Here is a 16,455-nt window from a genome sequence, read left to right as displayed (position 1 = left end):
GCTAATAAACCTTAATAGCAAGCTCTATTTACCTTATATTTTAAAAACGATAGTATTTATAATTCTATATAGATTACTAGAGATTAAATAGAACCATAAATTATAACTATTATATATATCTTATTTAATATTAGAAGTATAGTTCTTTGTTAAGTTTAATAGTAAGAGTCTCTTTAAGTGGACTTATAAGAGGGAAATGAATGCATAGAAAACAGCTTCCTATATATTATAATATTTACTCAGTTCTACACGGTATCAATCCCACGACTGCACGGCTTGCGAGGAGGATCCTCGACTGGTTGATGGACTCGGGGAGGCTGCCGATGTACAGCTTGGCCAGGAGGCTCGAGCTGGAAACGGCGGCCTGAAGCGCCCCCGTTCGGAGGCCAGGAGGCCTCCTCTCTTTGTATACGTAGACTCACCAGAACGCATCGTTCCTTGATTGTTGGTAGGGGTTTTTCACCCGGCCCGGGAGGGCACGGTTTTCCTGTACACTAAATAGCAGAGGGTCCGGCACGCCCTAGGGCATAGCGGAGTATGAATAATAATATATTTTCCAGTAATTTAGTATTATTTCGAGTAAACCTTTTTCTTTAAATATTCCTAATATATTAAATATAAGAATATAGGATATACTACTATAAGTTCTATTATTTATATAACGTGGTTGATCACCGAGCGGTCCATATCACCGAGCGGTCCACCTTCCATCCGTGTCGCGACCTTCCACCTTCAAACTCCACCACACTACAACAAAAACCATGTCTATGCAAATGCAAGAAGCCAGAATCATCCTTGCCATCGAAGCAATTCGTATGCGCAAAAAAATGTCGATCCGACGTGCTGCGCAGACGTATAATGTGCCGAAGTCGACCCTCATCGCCCGGATGAAGGGCCGCGTCGCAAAGCCTGAGAAACGCGACGTACAGCACAATCTGACCTTGGCTGAAGAAGAGACCCTTGTACGATATATCCTCGATCTAGATTCGCGAGGGTTCCCGCCTCGGATGGATGGGGTGAAAGATATGGCCGTTCTCCTCCTCGCGACGCGTCACGCGCGACCAACTGGCAAGCAGTGGGCATACCGGTTCATACGGCGCCGCCCGGAGCTCAAGACGCGCTTTTCGCGTACGTACGACTTCCAGAGAGCCCTCTGCGAAGATCCAAAGATTATTGGGGACTGGTTCCGGTTGGTGGCCAACATGCGCGCGAAGTACAGCATCCAAGACGCCGATTTTTACAACTTCGACGAGACAGGCTTTATGATGGGCATTATCTGTAGCAACATGATTGTTACGCGTTCCGATCGACGCGGTCGAGGCAAGCAACTTCAGCCTGGCAACCGGGAATGGGCAACAGCGATTGAGTGCGTGAGCAGCGACGGCTTTGTGCTGCCACCATTCTTGCTTGTACAGGGCGTCAACCACCTCGCCTCCTGGTACACCGAGTGCGATCTTCCCCCCTCCTGGGTTATCAAGACCTCCCCCAACGGCTGGACAGACAATGATACGGGCTTGGAATGGATCAAGCACTTCCATAAGCACACGGAGACCCAGCGGCAGGGGGTGTATCGGATGATAGTCCTAGATGGTCACGAGAGCCACCTATCAGCCCAGTTTGAGGAGTTCTGCAAGGAGCAAAATATTATTACCCTCTGCCTCCCTGCTCACTCCTCGCACATCACCCAGCCTCTAGATGTCGGTTGTTTTAGCGTGTTGAAGCGGATGTACGGCCGCGAACTCGAGGCCTTCATCAAGGCGCACATCAATCACATCACCAAGACCGAGTTCTTCATCGCGTTCAAAGCCGCTCACCTCGCTACAATGAAAGCTGAAAATATCAGGGCTGGCTTCCGAGGCGCTGGCCTAGTGCCGGATAACCCCCAGGCCGTTTTGTCGAAGCTTGTCGTCAAGCTACGGACACCAACACCGACTGGACCCCCCCCTCCCAGAGGCCAACCTATGGGTCTCTCAGACACCGCATAAACCTGGCGAGGCTATTTTACAGTCTGAACATGTACGGACCCGGATTGCCAATCATCAAGGAAGCTCTCCAACTAGCATGTTTTCTGCTGTAAAGCAACTGGCGAAGGGTACAGAGCTAATTGTCCACGAAATGACCCTTCTTCAAGACCGAGTCCGAACTCTTGAGAAGGCGAACGAGGCCCTTTCAAAGCACCGGAGGGCTAGGCGTACACGTCTCCGGGCTGGAGGGGCACTTACTATAGAGGAAGGACAGGTTTTGATCGCGGAGAAGGAAACTGGTAGACGGCAATCGGGTAGGAGGTTGGCGGAAGGGGGTACGTCGGAGACTGGGCTATCGACTTTGCGGCGCTGCGGAAGATGCGGCAAGACTGGGCACAACGTACGAACCTGCCAGGAAGATGAGGCGACGTCAGCTGAGGAGAGTAGCATTGAGTGCAACTGATTTTCTTGTATTGTGGTGGATTAATTGCCTGAAGAGGTTACGATGCGGAGGGAAAGTGGACCGCTCGGTGATATGGACCGCTCGGTGATCAACCACGTTATTATTAATATATTATTAATATTTCTTAGGTAGCTATAGCTATAATTAGTAATATTATAGATATATTTAAATTTATTAACGTGATCCACCCCCAAGCGACGCACACCCCTAAGCGACGCACTTTTCCACAACCACACGACAAGAAACATTAATTACACCACCACAACGCCTATAATACACCGAAACTATACAGAGTTATATACATCAGACATTACCACATCTCCCTGACACGTGCGCGCATTGTGCCCAGGCTTTCCACACTTGCTACAACGTCGTGGAGCCGTCTCTGTTCGACCCCGCCGACCACCATTTTCCCGCGTTTCACGCTCTACCTGTTCCTGCACCTCTCTCTGGCTTAATAGATCACGTGCATCTCCTACAGTAAGTGATCCTCCAAGACGCACACGTGTTTTTTTGGCCCTTCGCCGCTTGCTCAGTGCCTCATTTGCCTTCTGTAAGGTACGTATCTCACCCGTCATTAGGGCAACCGAGTGCGCCAACGCCTGCGTCCCCTTCGCAAGCTGGTCGACAGCAGTGAGAATTTGCGTCGGCGAGCTTCCCTGGTGACGGGCAATGCCGTACTTCGCTCTCATGTTGTGCACAAGCTTGAACCACGCACCAATAAGCTCTGGATCTTCGCAGAGGGCTCTCTGAAAGTCGTATGCGCGATTGAAACGCGTCTTGAGTTTTGGTTGTCGCTTGACGAACTTTTCGGCCCAGTGCTTACCGACACGTCCGCCGTCGCGTTGCGCGAGTAGCAAATTGGCCATATCTTCAACACCAGCGTATTGGGGCGCGAATCCTCGCGTATCTAGGTCTAGTATGTAATGGACAACTGCTTCTTCCTCGGTGATTGTCAATCTATGGGCTGCAGGACGCGACTCTAGCTTTGGCGTTCGTCCGTTCATTCTGTAGCGGAGAGTACTTTCAGGCACATTGTAGATTGTCGCGGCTTTCCGACGGCTAAGCTTTTTATCTTGCCGGATGGCTTCAATCGCCAAGATTATCTGGCTTTCTTTAGAAGCGATTGCCATTTTTGGTTGGGGAGAAAAGTTGTGTAGAAGATAGGAAGGTGTGTCGCGTAAAAAGATGCGCCGCTTGGGGGTGGACCACATTATTAAACTTTCATTTTAGAAAATACTATAAGAAACTTTAAAATAATTATGGTAAATAAATAGGTAAAAGCCTTTATTAATATTAAAATCATAGTATAGATTCATTAATCAATATATTAAATTATTTAGCTATAAGTAACCTCAGTACTTTATATCTTATTTATTATAAGATGGGGAAGATAGTCACTCATAAAAAACCGAAAGCACGAAAGAAGCAACAAAACGCCTGAAACTACCACCAGTCGATCGAGCTCAGAAAGCTCTAACCGCCGACGGTAGTTTCCCCGTTGCGGGATCTGTCGCGCCTCGTCGCGATGGCTCGCAAAGGAAAGGGCAAGACCGCGCCCGGGGCTGGGAAAAATGCTGCACGGGGGGAGCCTGCCCCACCTACTGGAGGAGCCGAACCAATCACAACGAAGGACAGCGACGAAGTGATGGAAGATGACATCTACAATGGCCCCAACCCTCTCTACACGACGAATCAGACGAGGTACTTGCAGGGACAATAGTCCACTTGGCCAAGGAACCAAACGAGGCGGTCTCCCAAGTAGTGGCGGATGAGATCATGACACGGCTGCGGAGGCTGCGTAGACTGGAAAGCGGAAAGGCATCAGAGACGGGAAACGAGGGAATCGACGTTGCGAGGATTCAAGGAACCGTCGTGGACGCCGTGGTGGACGGTATCGGACAAGGGACAGGGAGGGCCATAGAGGAAGTGAGAAAACAGATGCAGGAAGTCCGGAAGGAGATGCAGGAGGTCCAGAAGGAATTGCAAGAGGCCCGGAGGGAACTGCAGGATCAGAGAAAGAAGCAAGCTCCTGCACCAGCAACAACGGTAGCCCGGTCGTGGGCTGCAGTGGTGGCTGGGGAAGGAGAGCTCCCGAAGAAGATCATACCGGGGCGGCTCAACAAGGAAATACTGGTGAGGGGATCTATAGAGCCGTCGCTGACCCGGAGGTCTCCACAAGAGATCGTCCAGGCGGTCAACGGGGTTTCCGAGAGGAAGGGAGCAGTGGCAGCACGCAAGCTCCCTAGCGGGGATGTTATCGTCACTTTTCAGGATGCTGAAGCGAAGGAATGGCACGCGAAGAACGGAGGATGGATCGGAACGGCGTTTGGAGAGGTGGCGAAAGAGGCAAAGCGGACATTTGCGGTTTTGGTAAAAGGGATGTTGAAGAGAGACTTGAGGGACGTCACAGAAGCGGCATTCGGCAAGCAGCTGGGGCTGCAGTCGGTGGAACGAGTCAAGTTCCGAATTCCAACGATCGAGGGAGTCACGAGAGCGACGGCACTGGTTACCATGACCAGTCAGGAAGAATCCAAAAGGGCCTGCGAGGAGGGAGTGGTTTGGCGGGCCCAGATGCTCAACTGCGAGCCGTACTGGTCTGCACTGCAGGCTACCCAGTGCTATAGGTGCTGGAAATGGGGTCACACCCAACGGTTCTGCAAGAAGTCTGCGCTGTGCCCGCGCTGCGGCACAGCGGCCCATGGGGGAGGCGGGAGGGCGGGGGAAGCCCAATGCCCAACCCACGGCAACGAGATTCCATACTTTTGTCCGTGCTGCTCAGGGAAGCACCCGGCCTGGGTACGGTGGTGCCCGGAAGCAGTAAAAGCCCGGGGTGCGGCGAGGGAGGCATACCATTTCCGGCCTCGAACCTTTGAGCTTGCTTTGCAGCAACAAACACAACAGCAGCAAGAGAGACTACTACCGAGGATGCGGAGCGTCACATTCCGGGGTGCGTCCACCCTGGAGGAGGCCGACGATGGCTTCCAAGAAGGGGGAAAAAGGAAGAGACCACGGGGCCGCCCCCCCGGCTTTCTCATAGCCCAGGAGGAGGCTGCAAGGAGTTCGAGGCAAGGAAAGCTGACCTTTGCGAGGAAGGTTGATACGGATCTGACCGGAGACCGAGGAGACGGTGTTGGGGGCCTAGGGGTTACGACTCCAGAGGCCGCGGATACCTTGGAGGCGGACGGTCAGGATGTCGGAATGCAGGGAGCTGGGTAGGCTCCCTTCAACCGTAGTACGACGGATTCTGAAGAGACGGGCCAAGGTAACATCGGTACAGGTTTTTAGTCCGACTGGGAAACCAGGACGGTTTTCCTGTACAACTAGCTAGATAGTTGGACCGGCGAGCCCAAGGGCATAGCGGTGTAGGAATAATAATAATAATAATATTTATTATAAGATAATAATATAAATTTTAAAGAGAATAGATAGAGGATAATATTTAAAGACAAATATCTAATTAGCTTTTAATAGGTTTTTAATCTTTAATATAAGAAATATATATCTAATAATAATATACACTACTACCTGTAGAAAGAACTATAAGAGAATAAGTTCTAAATTTAAATTATATAATAGAATATTAAAGTAATAGCTTCTATTAAAACCCCTTTATAGCTACTTCATAATATTATAGAAGCAGTGAGAGTAAAGTTACCACTGTAGCTGCGGTTGCTAAGCATCGACTGGGCTGGCACAGGGCCAGTGGCCGAACTGTAGGCAACTGCTGTTATGTATAAAGGGCGTAGTACTGCCTGTGCGCAGCTGTGGTAAGCGAGAGAGAGAGGCTGGCAGAGCGGAATACGGCTGGTTCTGAGCCGGGTGGAAAGGTGGTTCAGAGCTGGGCATGGGGATGGGCTAGCTAATCTCGGGTGTAAAAATAAGAGATACCCTGGCTTTAATTGTAAGGCGGGAGTCTAGCTATCGTGGCGCTACTATTGAGAGGTGGGTCTAGCAAGTATTCATCCATATATCTCTATGTACACAACCAAAACAAACTAGAAACTAGCCCCCGCGGCAGCGCCATCAGCCAGGTCTGGTATCTTATACACAGGATCCGCGGCCGCTAGCGCCTCCTCCGCATCCGCCTTGGGCGGGTAGATCAAGACACCGTTGATCCACTTCTTCACCTTCTTAGCCTCGGCGCCCGTAAGCTCGACCTCGCGTTCCCAACCCTTCGTGACGACGGCGCCCCAGGGGCCCAGGTCCAGGCAGGTCACATAGTTCGCCTGCTCGTACGGGACTTGTGGGACGCCCAAGAGGTCCGCGGCGGCGTTGTAGCCGGAGGACCGCCCCAGGATATTGGCGTGCTGGCACGACATCATGGCACAGTTGCCGTCGTCGTCCGTGGCCGCGTGGGCCGTGTCGCCGGTGGCGTAGACGTGCGGCTCGGACGGGACGCGGAGGGTCCGGTCCGTGTGCAGACGCCCAAATCTGTCTTTCTCCCCAGCGATCTGCTGCGTCAGGGCGTTGGCGGCTACGCCGCCCGTCCAGACCGCCGTGAGCGTCTCGATGCGCTCGCCCGAGGCGAGAGTGACGCCCTCGGCGTCAACAGCCGTTACGGCTGAGCCCAACTTCATCTCGACGCCGAGCGACTTGAAGGCCTCGGAGATGGCGGGCCGCGGGCCGGGGCCAAGGTCCGGTCCGATGTGCTGGTTCCGATCTACGACCACGACGCGGACGTTCGCGTCCGGGCCCAGGATGGCCCGTAGCCGGGCCGGAAGCTCGGCGGCGATCTCGATTCCGGTGAATCCGCCACCGCAAACGACCGCCGTATCGCGGGCAGGACTTGGTGGCAGGTTGACAACGCTCTTCAGGTGGTTGTCTAGCTTAACTGCCTCGTCCATGGAGTCGATGCTGAATGCGTGCTCGTCGAGGCCGTCTATTTTGGGGCGCACAAGGCGGCTGCCGGCCGCGACGACCAGCCGGTCGTATGTGACGCTGGACCGTGTACCCTGTGGGTCGAGGACGCTGACTTCATGGCCTTCGGTGTTGATCTCGTCGACGGTCCCTTTAATGAATCGAACGCCCGTGGCGGCGAAGAGTTCCGTCAAGGAAGATTTCATGTTTTCAGGTCCATTCTCGTAGAGGCGGGGTCTGACAACCAAGTCGTCACTCGGGGCGATGACGACCACGTCGATGGGTGACGCCTTCTCAGTGGCATTATAGACAATGGCGCGCCTAGCGGACAGGGCGCTCCACATGCCGGCAAAGCCGGCTCCGATGACGACAATTCGCTTTTGTTCGCCGGTCATGATGAACTATGGTTTATTAAGGCGCTCGCAAAGTTAAGCATGAGAAAAAGAATCGGCCTCAATCCGGAAATGATAACCATATTTATAAAATAATGGGAGCCCGTGGACTCTCACTTTTCTTTGATCTCTCAGCGTCTTCTTCCCGCCGGCCGGTCTCCGCTGTGCGGGCTACCCGTCCCGGGAAAGGGGTTCGGCGGGAATTGCATGCTTGTACTGTGACTTGTGACCCCACATATGCGCACGCTGGGAGCGGGTAACAGTACCACGGATACCCGAGCTCCGCCGGGCGGTCTTACCGCTCGCTCCGGCGCCACTCCCGGGCAGGCTCCGAGTTGCCGCATCAACCCTCACTCATTAACAACCAACCCTGGAAATGGACTCACCCCAGCGCCTGCTTTAACATACTGGATTCGCATACACATCGCCAGTGCTACGCCATGACCGGCGAAAAGACTGTGCCGCGTGCCACGCGGGCCTCGATCGCCTGCATTCCCTGCCGCTCCCGGCATTCCAAGTGCGACGCCACCCGCCCTTATTGCCGTCGCTGCTCGTCCGAAGGCAAGAAATGCTACTACGAAAAGTCGCGAAGGGGCGGCCTGGACCGGGCGACGTTGGCCGCCCGCAGGAACCAGCGGAGCCGCGATGCAGAGTCGTCCCCGTCCAGCGGCCGCACGGGTAGCCTCGAATCTCACGACGTGTCCTTGGAGGGGAACCCGGCGCATGCCGGTCGACCATGGCAACCTCCTCTAGCGTCGGATAACGACAGTACCGGATCTGATAGCCGTTCGATTGCCGCATTGATCGACCCACTATTCGACATCCCCGGCGACTCCATTCACTCCATTCACCCGTCTGGCTGGACGGAGAACGACCCGCTCATCGGCCTGTACTACGAGCACTTCCACCGTTTCCATCCCTGCGTTCTTCCACAGCGATATCTCAGAAGATACCTGCAAGACCCCAGCAGGCGGGCTTGCTTGGAACCCCTGGTCTCAGTTCTTCGTTTCATAGGCTCCCTCTACGGACTGTCCGCCGAGTCTTCGAAGCTTAAGGAGCAGGCCCGGAAATGCAACAATGTCCTACAATGTCCTGCGGGGCGCCTGGATCGGGCCTTCCTCGTCCAATCACGCCTTCTGCTCTCCATTGCCTTGTATTGGTCTACCAACATGGAGGAGTCCCGCTGGGCGCTGGACCGCGCTATACGCGATGGCTTTGACCTGGGCATGCACCGCCGGCCCTTCGCGGCAGAGAATTCCGCGGGGGATCCGGTGCTCGAGGAAAGTTGGAGGAGGACGTGGTGGCAGATAGTAAGTTCGAGAATCGCGAGGCATACCCAGGCTTGTCCGGAGTCTGGGCTCTAACCCTCACGCTTAATAGGTCATCGTGGACGCATGTTTCGCGGCCATCAAGCGGAAGCCAATTTTCCTTGCGCAAGATGAAGAGTCAACTCTCGACATGCCGTGCGAGGAAGAAGTGTATGAGTCCGGGGTAAGTCTCGCGCTGTGACTTACCTTACCTATGCTTCCGTGTTAGCGATTGTTAATAATACTGTTTTCTGATTCTGGACAGTCGATACCCGTGCCCAAGACTGTGGAAGAGTTCGACAATCGCGAGTTCGCTCCAGACGACTACGTCTACTCATCCTTTGCATATCTTATAGGCTCGGTCCGCTGCGCTTCATCTGCGGTAGAGATCGCCTGGCAGGGACCAACGCAAAACATGTCCGAGGAGGCGGTTGAGGCGGTAGGGGTCATGATGGAGGGGTGGTTCCTCTTGCTCCCAGAGTCGAAGCGCCAGGTCATGAGCAAGGACGGGATTATCGACGAGCTCATGTTCCAAGCTCACATGGCGGTCAACGCGTACGTGGATCCCCATCATGGCTGATAGCCCTGCCAAAAAGCCTCTGGATAGTAAGTACATGGAAACTAACCATGCCGCAGTTGTGTCATCGCTGTACACCGGCCCTACTCGAACCTCCTCTACAACCCCATGGAGATAATATCCAGCTGCGCCACCGGCTCGCCCCAGCCGTCGCAGACCGGCAACCTTGTCAACGTGCACACCACGCGCTGTCTCAAGTCAGTTGAGGCCCAGCTGAGCCTCATGGCGCTGCCCGCCCGCCCCTTCTGCCACACCCCCTTCGTCATCTGCATGATGACGGCCGGCACGATCCCGCTGCTCTCGGCCTGCAAGTTCCTCTTCACGGAAAAGCGGCTCGGGATTGCGCGGCACCAGATACGCATGAGTATCGGGTGTCTCAAGGCCATGGCGGGCATCTGGCCCCAGGCTGCGGTGCATGTGAGGCAGCTCCAGACGATAGCCCAGGAGGTTCTGGGGATCCCTTCTCGCGAGGCTGCTGTTGCTCCGGACGCCGGGACTAGTGGTAACTCTTCTAATGGGACCCCGTCTGGTTCATCCACGGCCGTGGAACCATTCGAAACGCAGCTGGATGGCCCCTTTCCGCTTGACTCACTGGACGACGGTTTTCAGGTGGGCTGGGATAATCTGCAGGCCGATCTCGCCTGCTACGACTTTTCTGCCATCGGTTGAGTGAGTGTATGGTAGTCTAGTATCACACCGAGACGGTTAAGATAGGTTAGGCCGTTTTGCCATTGGCTGTGAAGAATCCCTAGGGGGCGGATGAAAGGAAAGTTAAGCGTGCCCATCAGTATCGATCAAGATCCGTTGACATGCTGGACTAATGTGGAGGTACGCGATGGCGGCGGTGAGAGACAAAGCTTGCTTTTTTTTACTATTCCTTATAACAATAATATAGGAATACTATATATAATACATAGATGGTACTGTAAGTAACTAAATATATTACTACATCTGAATCCTACAGGCCTGAGATCACGAATGCGTTACTGTGATGCGACGAAGTGATTAAATATAACGAGCCGGCGGCCTGCCCAATTAATTACAGAAAAGTACACTCCGTTTTTGACACTTTCCTTTAAGACTCTATTTACTCTAAGTCCACCCGAACTCAATCTATGCCCTCAGGAAAGTTTTGAACACTTCAGAGTCTGTGCAGTCCTCCCACGGGTACCCAATCTCCTTCAGAAATTGCTGCAGCTCGCATACCTCGTCGTCCGGACACAGAATACCCGTCAACACCTGGCCAATGTCTCCACCATAGTTACGGTACTGGAACAGGCTGATGTTGTATTTTGGCCGTAGCGTCCGAAGGAATCTCTCCAACGCACCGGGCCGTTCAGGGAAGCGGAACATATACAGCCGTTCGTTCGGAACACTGGACTGGCCGCCCACCATGTACCGGAGATGGCTCTTCGCCAGCTCGTCCCCGGACAAGTCTGTCACGCCCATGGTCCCCGACTGTTTGATGCGGCTGATGATACTCTGCAGTTCCTGCGCGCGCTGGCTTCCCGGTGCCGTGAGCGAGATACCAACCAACACGTTGGCTTCGGTTTCGTTGGCGTACCGGTAGCTGAACTCGGTCACGGAATGAGGCATGACGGCGTTGATCAGCTCGGCGAACGCACCGGGGCTCTCGGGGATCTTGGCTGCCAGGAGCGCCTCCCTCCCTTCGCCGTATGTGGCACGGGCGGCGACAAAACCCAGGCGGTCGAAGTTCATGTTTGCGCCGGACGTGATGGCAACGACGGACCTTGACGGATCACCGGACGGGTTGGCGGCAACCCATTTCTTGAGACCGGCAATGGCCAAGGCACCGGCGGGCTCGACGACGGACCGAGTGTCCTCGAACATATCCTTGATGGCGGCGCACGCCTCATCCGTCGTTACCCGAACCATCTCGTCTACCACTTCTTGGCAGATGCGAAAGGTCTCCTCGCCCACGGTCTTGACCGCTGCCCCGTCTGCAAATAGACCGACGTCCTTTAGAAGCACGCGCTCGCCCTTCGAGAGAGATTGGGTCATCGCGTCCGCATCGTAGGTCTCCACGCCGATGATCTTGACATGCGGCGCAATGCGCTTGACGTACACACCGACACCGGCAATTAGACCGCCGCCACCCACGCAGCAGAAGATAGCGCGGAGTTTCTGAAGGTTCGTTTGGGAGAGGATTTCCATCCCGATGGTACCCTGGCCGGCGATGACATACGGATCGTCAAAGGGCGGGATGTTGATCAGGCCGCCCTGCTTTTCCCGCCGAGCGCACTCCTCCTTGGCTTCGTCAAAATCCTCCCCGTGGAGCACGACATGGCCCCCCATCCTCGACACGTTGAGATGCTTGATGCTGGGTGTACCCTTGGGCATCACGATGGTAGCCGGGATCTTCAGCTTCCTGGCGGAGTACGCCACGCCCTGCGCATGGTTGCCGGCGCTGCAACACACCACGCCCTTCCAGGACTCGGCGCGGTCCAGATGAGCCATCTTGTTATAGGCGCCCCGCAACTTGAAGCTGAAAACGGGTTGCTCATCCTCGCGCTTCAGCAGCACCTTGCATTCTAGGCGGTTGCTAAGGTTGACCGCGTGGACCAGCGGGATTTCGCTGCATACCTCCCTAACCCGGGGGTACGAGGTGATGATGAGGCGCAAGTACTGGAACCCGTTTCAGTCACACGCCCGATAGGAAAAAGGTAGAGCACCCTCGCTGCGGACATGGCAACTTTGGGGGTCGGTGGACTGGGAAATGGCGGTGCGTCACTGGCACCCCTCGCGGTGGTGTAGGCGGTGGAGGAGGTCTGGGTGACTCACATCGGGATAGCCATTCGGCAAGAGCAACTCGTCGGGGACAATCTTCTTTATATGCGAGTTCCGGCCCTCGACTGAGGTCATTGGCTTTGCGCTGTATTCGGTGAGCGAGAAACTGGTCAGGGACGGTGTCCTAGCTAGCGGTCCATCGCTGTAAGAAGGTGTTTGTGTCGTCGTCTGGGGCGTTTGGGTCGTTTGGGTAGTGCTACCGGTACTATTGCCGGCAGCAATTTCCTCCACCCCGTTGGCCTCAGAGAGGGCAATGATATCTGAGGAAGCCATGATCCGATTGCACTCTCGACGGTCTTGAGTTGCAAGTTTTTGACTTTTGGTGTTTCCTTGAAGAGCTTACAAGCTCCGTTTTCGGCAATCTTTGGGGTTGGGCGAGAATTTTAGTGGGGCACTGTGCATCATCTCCTTGGCGTTTCGCCTTGGCCTCTTGTTTCGGCGGGGCAGGCGCGTTCTTGCTTGGATGTTTAATACGTACATGCGTTGCCAGAGGGTATACGGATTAGCACGCCTGAAACTAGTCTGTATCATTACATCAACATTTAATTTCGTACTGGCTTAAAATATGGTGTAAGACTACTCCATAAATTTATTGCCCAGCAGAACTTCCCTGAACGTGTGTAGTTTTCAGATCATTCGTCCGTTTTTGACACTGGCCGAGGGGTTCGACAAGTGGCCTGTGCCCTTTACCCCACAATTGTAAGTGAGCCGGGAGCCGTGGAAATCCGGGCCTTGCTGCAATGATTGCGATCTCGAATTCAGCAACCATCCCATCCTCCAGACCACACCACCCGATAGGACAGCGAGACCCGGCGAGATTCCAACATGTCCGACCGACCGTTATCCGGGCGTCCGCTGCCGTCGTCCTTTGACGGCAATGAGTAAGCCAGCTAGAACGCCCTTCTTTCCCCTCGACCGCGAGTACACAAGGGCTCACATGGGGACCCGCGCAGGGATTTCTACAACGAATCTGGGTCTCAGAAGATCCTCCGGAAGCTCAAGGAAGAGCCGTTAGTGCCGATCGGTTGTATCCTAACCATTGCCGCCTTCACGAATGCCTACCGAGCGATGCGCCGCGGCGACCACCACAAGGTCCAGCGCATGTTCCGCGCCCGTGTCGCCGCACAGGGTTTCACAGTGCTAGCCATGGTCGGAGGTGGCATGTACTACGCCGAGGACCGCAACAAGCGCAAGGAACTTGGGAAGCTGAAGCAGCAGCAGGAGGCCGAGGAGAAGCGGCAGAAATGGATCAGGGAGCTGGAAGTGCGCGACGAGGAAGAGAAGGCGCTGCAGGAAATGATGGAAAAGAAGCGGAAGCGGGCTTCTGAGCGCACAATGCGCGCCGAGACCGGTAGCGATGGCATCGCGGCACAGGCGAGAGCCGCTTTTAAGGACAGGGTCGGCAAGGGTGAGGCAGCGGGCGCAGAGAAAACCGAAGCTCCCAGTCAACAGGCGGATAGCGAGAAGAAGCCCGCTAGTTCTGGGTTCTTAGGAGGTTGGTTCGGCGGTTCAAGCAAGACACCAGAAACTCCAGCCAAGGACACAAAAGACCAAAAGCCCGACTCCGAGAGCTCGAGCTGATTGGATATAGGCCAATAACCGTCTCACGGTTTTTGGCGTGTAAGTGTACGCCAGCGGGTGCAACAAATGTGTAATATATCAAATAAACTAGCCGTCGGCCCTTCAAAAACATAGCATTCTAGTCCGCCTTGTAGCCGTTCCGAGCAGTACCCAGGTCAACTAGGATAGTATCTGCTTTGTTGCTAATTAGAAGTGTACATCCAGTATAGCAAGTACCACGTTAGACCGATCCCTTAGACTCCCTAACATCGTAACACGCCTAAGCCATACTACCGCCGCTCCTATTTGCCCCGACTAGACCAGCCATCTCCAACAAGGCCCGATCTGCTTCAAGGTCACCGGTGCCAAGATTAATCTTCCTTCTCGCCTCTGCCTCCCTGGCCTCCCAGGCCCAACGCTCAGCCTGGTGCTTGGCCTCTTCGTCTCCGCCGCAGCCCCATACCTCGATGCTCGAGATCTCAAACCGCTCCTGGAAGTCGAATTTCCTCTCCACGCTGGTCTGGAACGCACCACCTTGCGACGTGTAGTTGTGCGTGAAGCATCCGAACTCGAAACTATCCTCGAGGGCAAGTGAGACAGGTCCGAGTGACATGATGTTGGAACGGCGGTACGCTTGGGTGGGTTGCGGGGGCGGGCAGCCAAAGGATATCCCCCCCAATGGCGCGGAACCTGATGGTTTTGTGAATGATGCGTAGTCTTTGTTTACCGTAGACGCGCGAAAAACGTCGTGGACCGGCTCGAGTTGGAATAGAACACTGTCTTCGTTGCCGAAGCACTCTCGGTGTGTGTGCTTCCAGGTCTGGCTTAAGTAGACCCCGAACGACACCCTTTCGTGTTCGTCATCGCTCCTGTTACCGGGTGGAAAGCGCTGCGAGGGTAGAGTCGAAAGAAACGCTGAAGCGGGCCCCGAATGATCATGGAGTGCTTCGGCCGGAAGCCGGGTTCCGCTCACGAGCAGGAGGGTCGGCGCTCTCCAGTTAAAGACCTTCGACTCGAAACTCCCCATGCTGAAACCGTCTTCATCGCCGGAGTATAGGAGGCGGAGCCGGCGAAAGAGGGATGGGCCCGGGATAAATAATGATATCTGAGATAGAATGCTCAGGTTCATGATTGACCCGGTATTCTCCAGTAATGGTTGAACCGGTTCCCGTGGCGGTTTGGCGGGTTTATCCTGGTCATTGACGCGACGGTGGAAGTCCAGGTTCTTGGAAAACAAGAAATGCTCGAACAGGGCATTAAGACCGTCAAATAGAAACGGCATCGATGCTGGGATAACCGTGTCGAAACGTGAAAACTTGACACCAGGCACCTGTTCGTTGTTGCAAAAGGCCGCAAGCACGCAGTCAGCCGTCTTCCGCAGCTGTTCCAGCTCATCCCCGAATAGCCGACTCGAGTACGAAGATAGACTCTCTTGCGCATCTAGTGGTGCCACCAAGAGGAGAAGCATGATGAGTTTTCGAAAGTTATCCGTCGGTATCAGGGCGTTATGGGTGACGGGAAGGCCTCCATGCTTAAAAGCACTGATGTAGTCCAACGAGTCGAACGCCGCAAGGACCAACTCGTCCCCGTCGTCAAGCCCCGGGTCCTCATCATCCCCAGGTTCGTCGATAGCAAAACCCGAGTGCGACGTAGAAATCGGGGTTGGGCCTCCACGCTGGCTAGCTCCGGCCTTATCAGGCTCTACGCTTGACTCAGCGCGCTCGTCCGCTTGCATCTCGGAGAGCTTGCGGTCGTAGACTGCCAAGCTTTTGAAGAGCAGTTTCCTCCGGTTTGTGGCGCCGCTGGTCAGGACTCTCCGATATCTCTCTGTTAGAATCGTAACAACCATGACCATTTGTTCCAGACCCAGGACAGCAGGGGCATCCTGAAGGAAGGGAAAAGCGCCGAGGTAGGACACCATCTGGAAAAGCACAGGGGTCACATCAAGGGCATCGGGGACCTCGAGATATCGTGCAATTGTGCCTTCTTTTAGATAGCGGACCTCGTGTTCACGGTCGGCGAGGCTGTTGAAGACATCCTTGAAAGAGTACAGCTCAAGGGGAGTGAAACACTTTTCCGCGAACTTGTTGGCCTAGACAGAGATGAGAAAACGGTGGAATTTTGGTCGGCTGTCGTAGAAACGCCTGGCGGCACGGATTGAAAATGAAATGCTCACCAGTTCCTTAGTTAGCTCCTCGTGGGAGCGAGGAACGGGGTCCTCATTCGATAAAGCTTGCCCCATTGCAAATGTCGGGACCGGCCTGAAGGCATTGAGCGAGGGACGTGTCCCAATTCGGTTACTTTGAGCGAAGCCGGTTTGGCCGGGGCATTTCTGTGGTATTGGGGGTCCCCGGCAGAGGCGAGGGAGTCTTCTAACATCAATAAGCGTCGATGTTTAGAAGTGGTGAAGGCGCAATAGAATGGGAAAGGCGACCGACTAATCGTGGGTTGGTTCCAGCCCTGCGCTTGGTTGCGGCAGAGGCGGCCCCACCTGACGATTCAGGGCCATCTCAGGTATTTATTT

General features: G+C 54.5%; 5 protein-coding genes across 5 annotated transcripts; 2 read left to right on the top strand and 3 right to left on the bottom strand.

Moving 5' to 3' along the window:
• Positions 1 to 6,400: 6,400 nt before the first annotated feature.
• On the bottom strand, positions 6,401 to 7,844 carry F5144DRAFT_584573 (uncharacterized protein). The gene has a single exon (XM_066789628.1). The coding sequence runs from the start codon at positions 7,680 to 7,682 to the stop codon at positions 6,426 to 6,428; it is 1,257 nt and encodes a 418-aa protein (XP_066640587.1). The 5' UTR covers positions 7,683 to 7,844; the 3' UTR covers positions 6,401 to 6,425.
• A 275-nt stretch (positions 7,845 to 8,119) lies between these two features.
• On the top strand, positions 8,120 to 10,232 carry F5144DRAFT_495582 (uncharacterized protein; the record flags this gene model as incomplete). Its single annotated transcript, XM_066786109.1, has 4 exons — positions 8,120 to 8,989; positions 9,060 to 9,170; positions 9,216 to 9,541; positions 9,623 to 10,232. 4 exons carry the CDS (start codon positions 8,120 to 8,122, stop codon positions 10,230 to 10,232), a joined length of 1,917 nt encoding a protein of 638 aa, XP_066640586.1.
• Positions 10,233 to 10,503: 271 nt separating this feature from the next.
• On the bottom strand, positions 10,504 to 12,758 carry F5144DRAFT_373889 (threonine ammonia-lyase precursor). Its single transcript, XM_066784535.1, has 2 exons — positions 12,366 to 12,758; positions 10,504 to 12,209 (listed from the first exon to the last, which is right to left on the bottom strand). Exons 1-2 carry the CDS (start codon positions 12,642 to 12,644, stop codon positions 10,677 to 10,679), a joined length of 1,812 nt encoding a protein of 603 aa, XP_066640585.1. The 5' UTR covers positions 12,645 to 12,758; the 3' UTR covers positions 10,504 to 10,676.
• Positions 12,759 to 12,850: 92 nt separating this feature from the next.
• On the top strand, positions 12,851 to 14,030 carry F5144DRAFT_584566 (altered inheritance of mitochondria protein 31, mitochondrial). The gene is made up of 3 exons (XM_066789627.1): positions 12,851 to 12,941; positions 12,996 to 13,252; positions 13,325 to 14,030. Exons 2-3 carry the CDS (start codon positions 13,197 to 13,199, stop codon positions 13,950 to 13,952), a joined length of 684 nt encoding a protein of 227 aa, XP_066640584.1. The 5' UTR covers positions 12,851 to 12,941; positions 12,996 to 13,196; the 3' UTR covers positions 13,953 to 14,030.
• On the bottom strand, positions 14,031 to 16,434 carry F5144DRAFT_584565 (TLD-domain-containing protein). The gene is made up of 2 exons (XM_066789626.1): positions 16,108 to 16,434; positions 14,031 to 16,023 (listed from the first exon to the last, which is right to left on the bottom strand). The coding sequence occupies exons 1-2, from the start codon at positions 16,171 to 16,173 to the stop codon at positions 14,212 to 14,214; spliced, it is 1,878 nt and encodes a 625-aa protein (XP_066640583.1). The 5' UTR covers positions 16,174 to 16,434; the 3' UTR covers positions 14,031 to 14,211.
• Positions 16,435 to 16,455: the final 21 nt, after the last annotated feature.

The sequence above is a fragment of the Chaetomium tenue genome, assembly GCF_020726465.1.
Source record: "Chaetomium tenue strain MPI-SDFR-AT-0079 chromosome Unknown F5144scaffold_6, whole genome shotgun sequence".
NCBI lineage: Eukaryota > Fungi > Ascomycota > Sordariomycetes > Sordariales > Chaetomiaceae > Chaetomium > Chaetomium tenue.
Note: the sequence above shows the minus strand (reverse complement) of the source record. Positions and strands in the feature narration are given on the sequence as shown.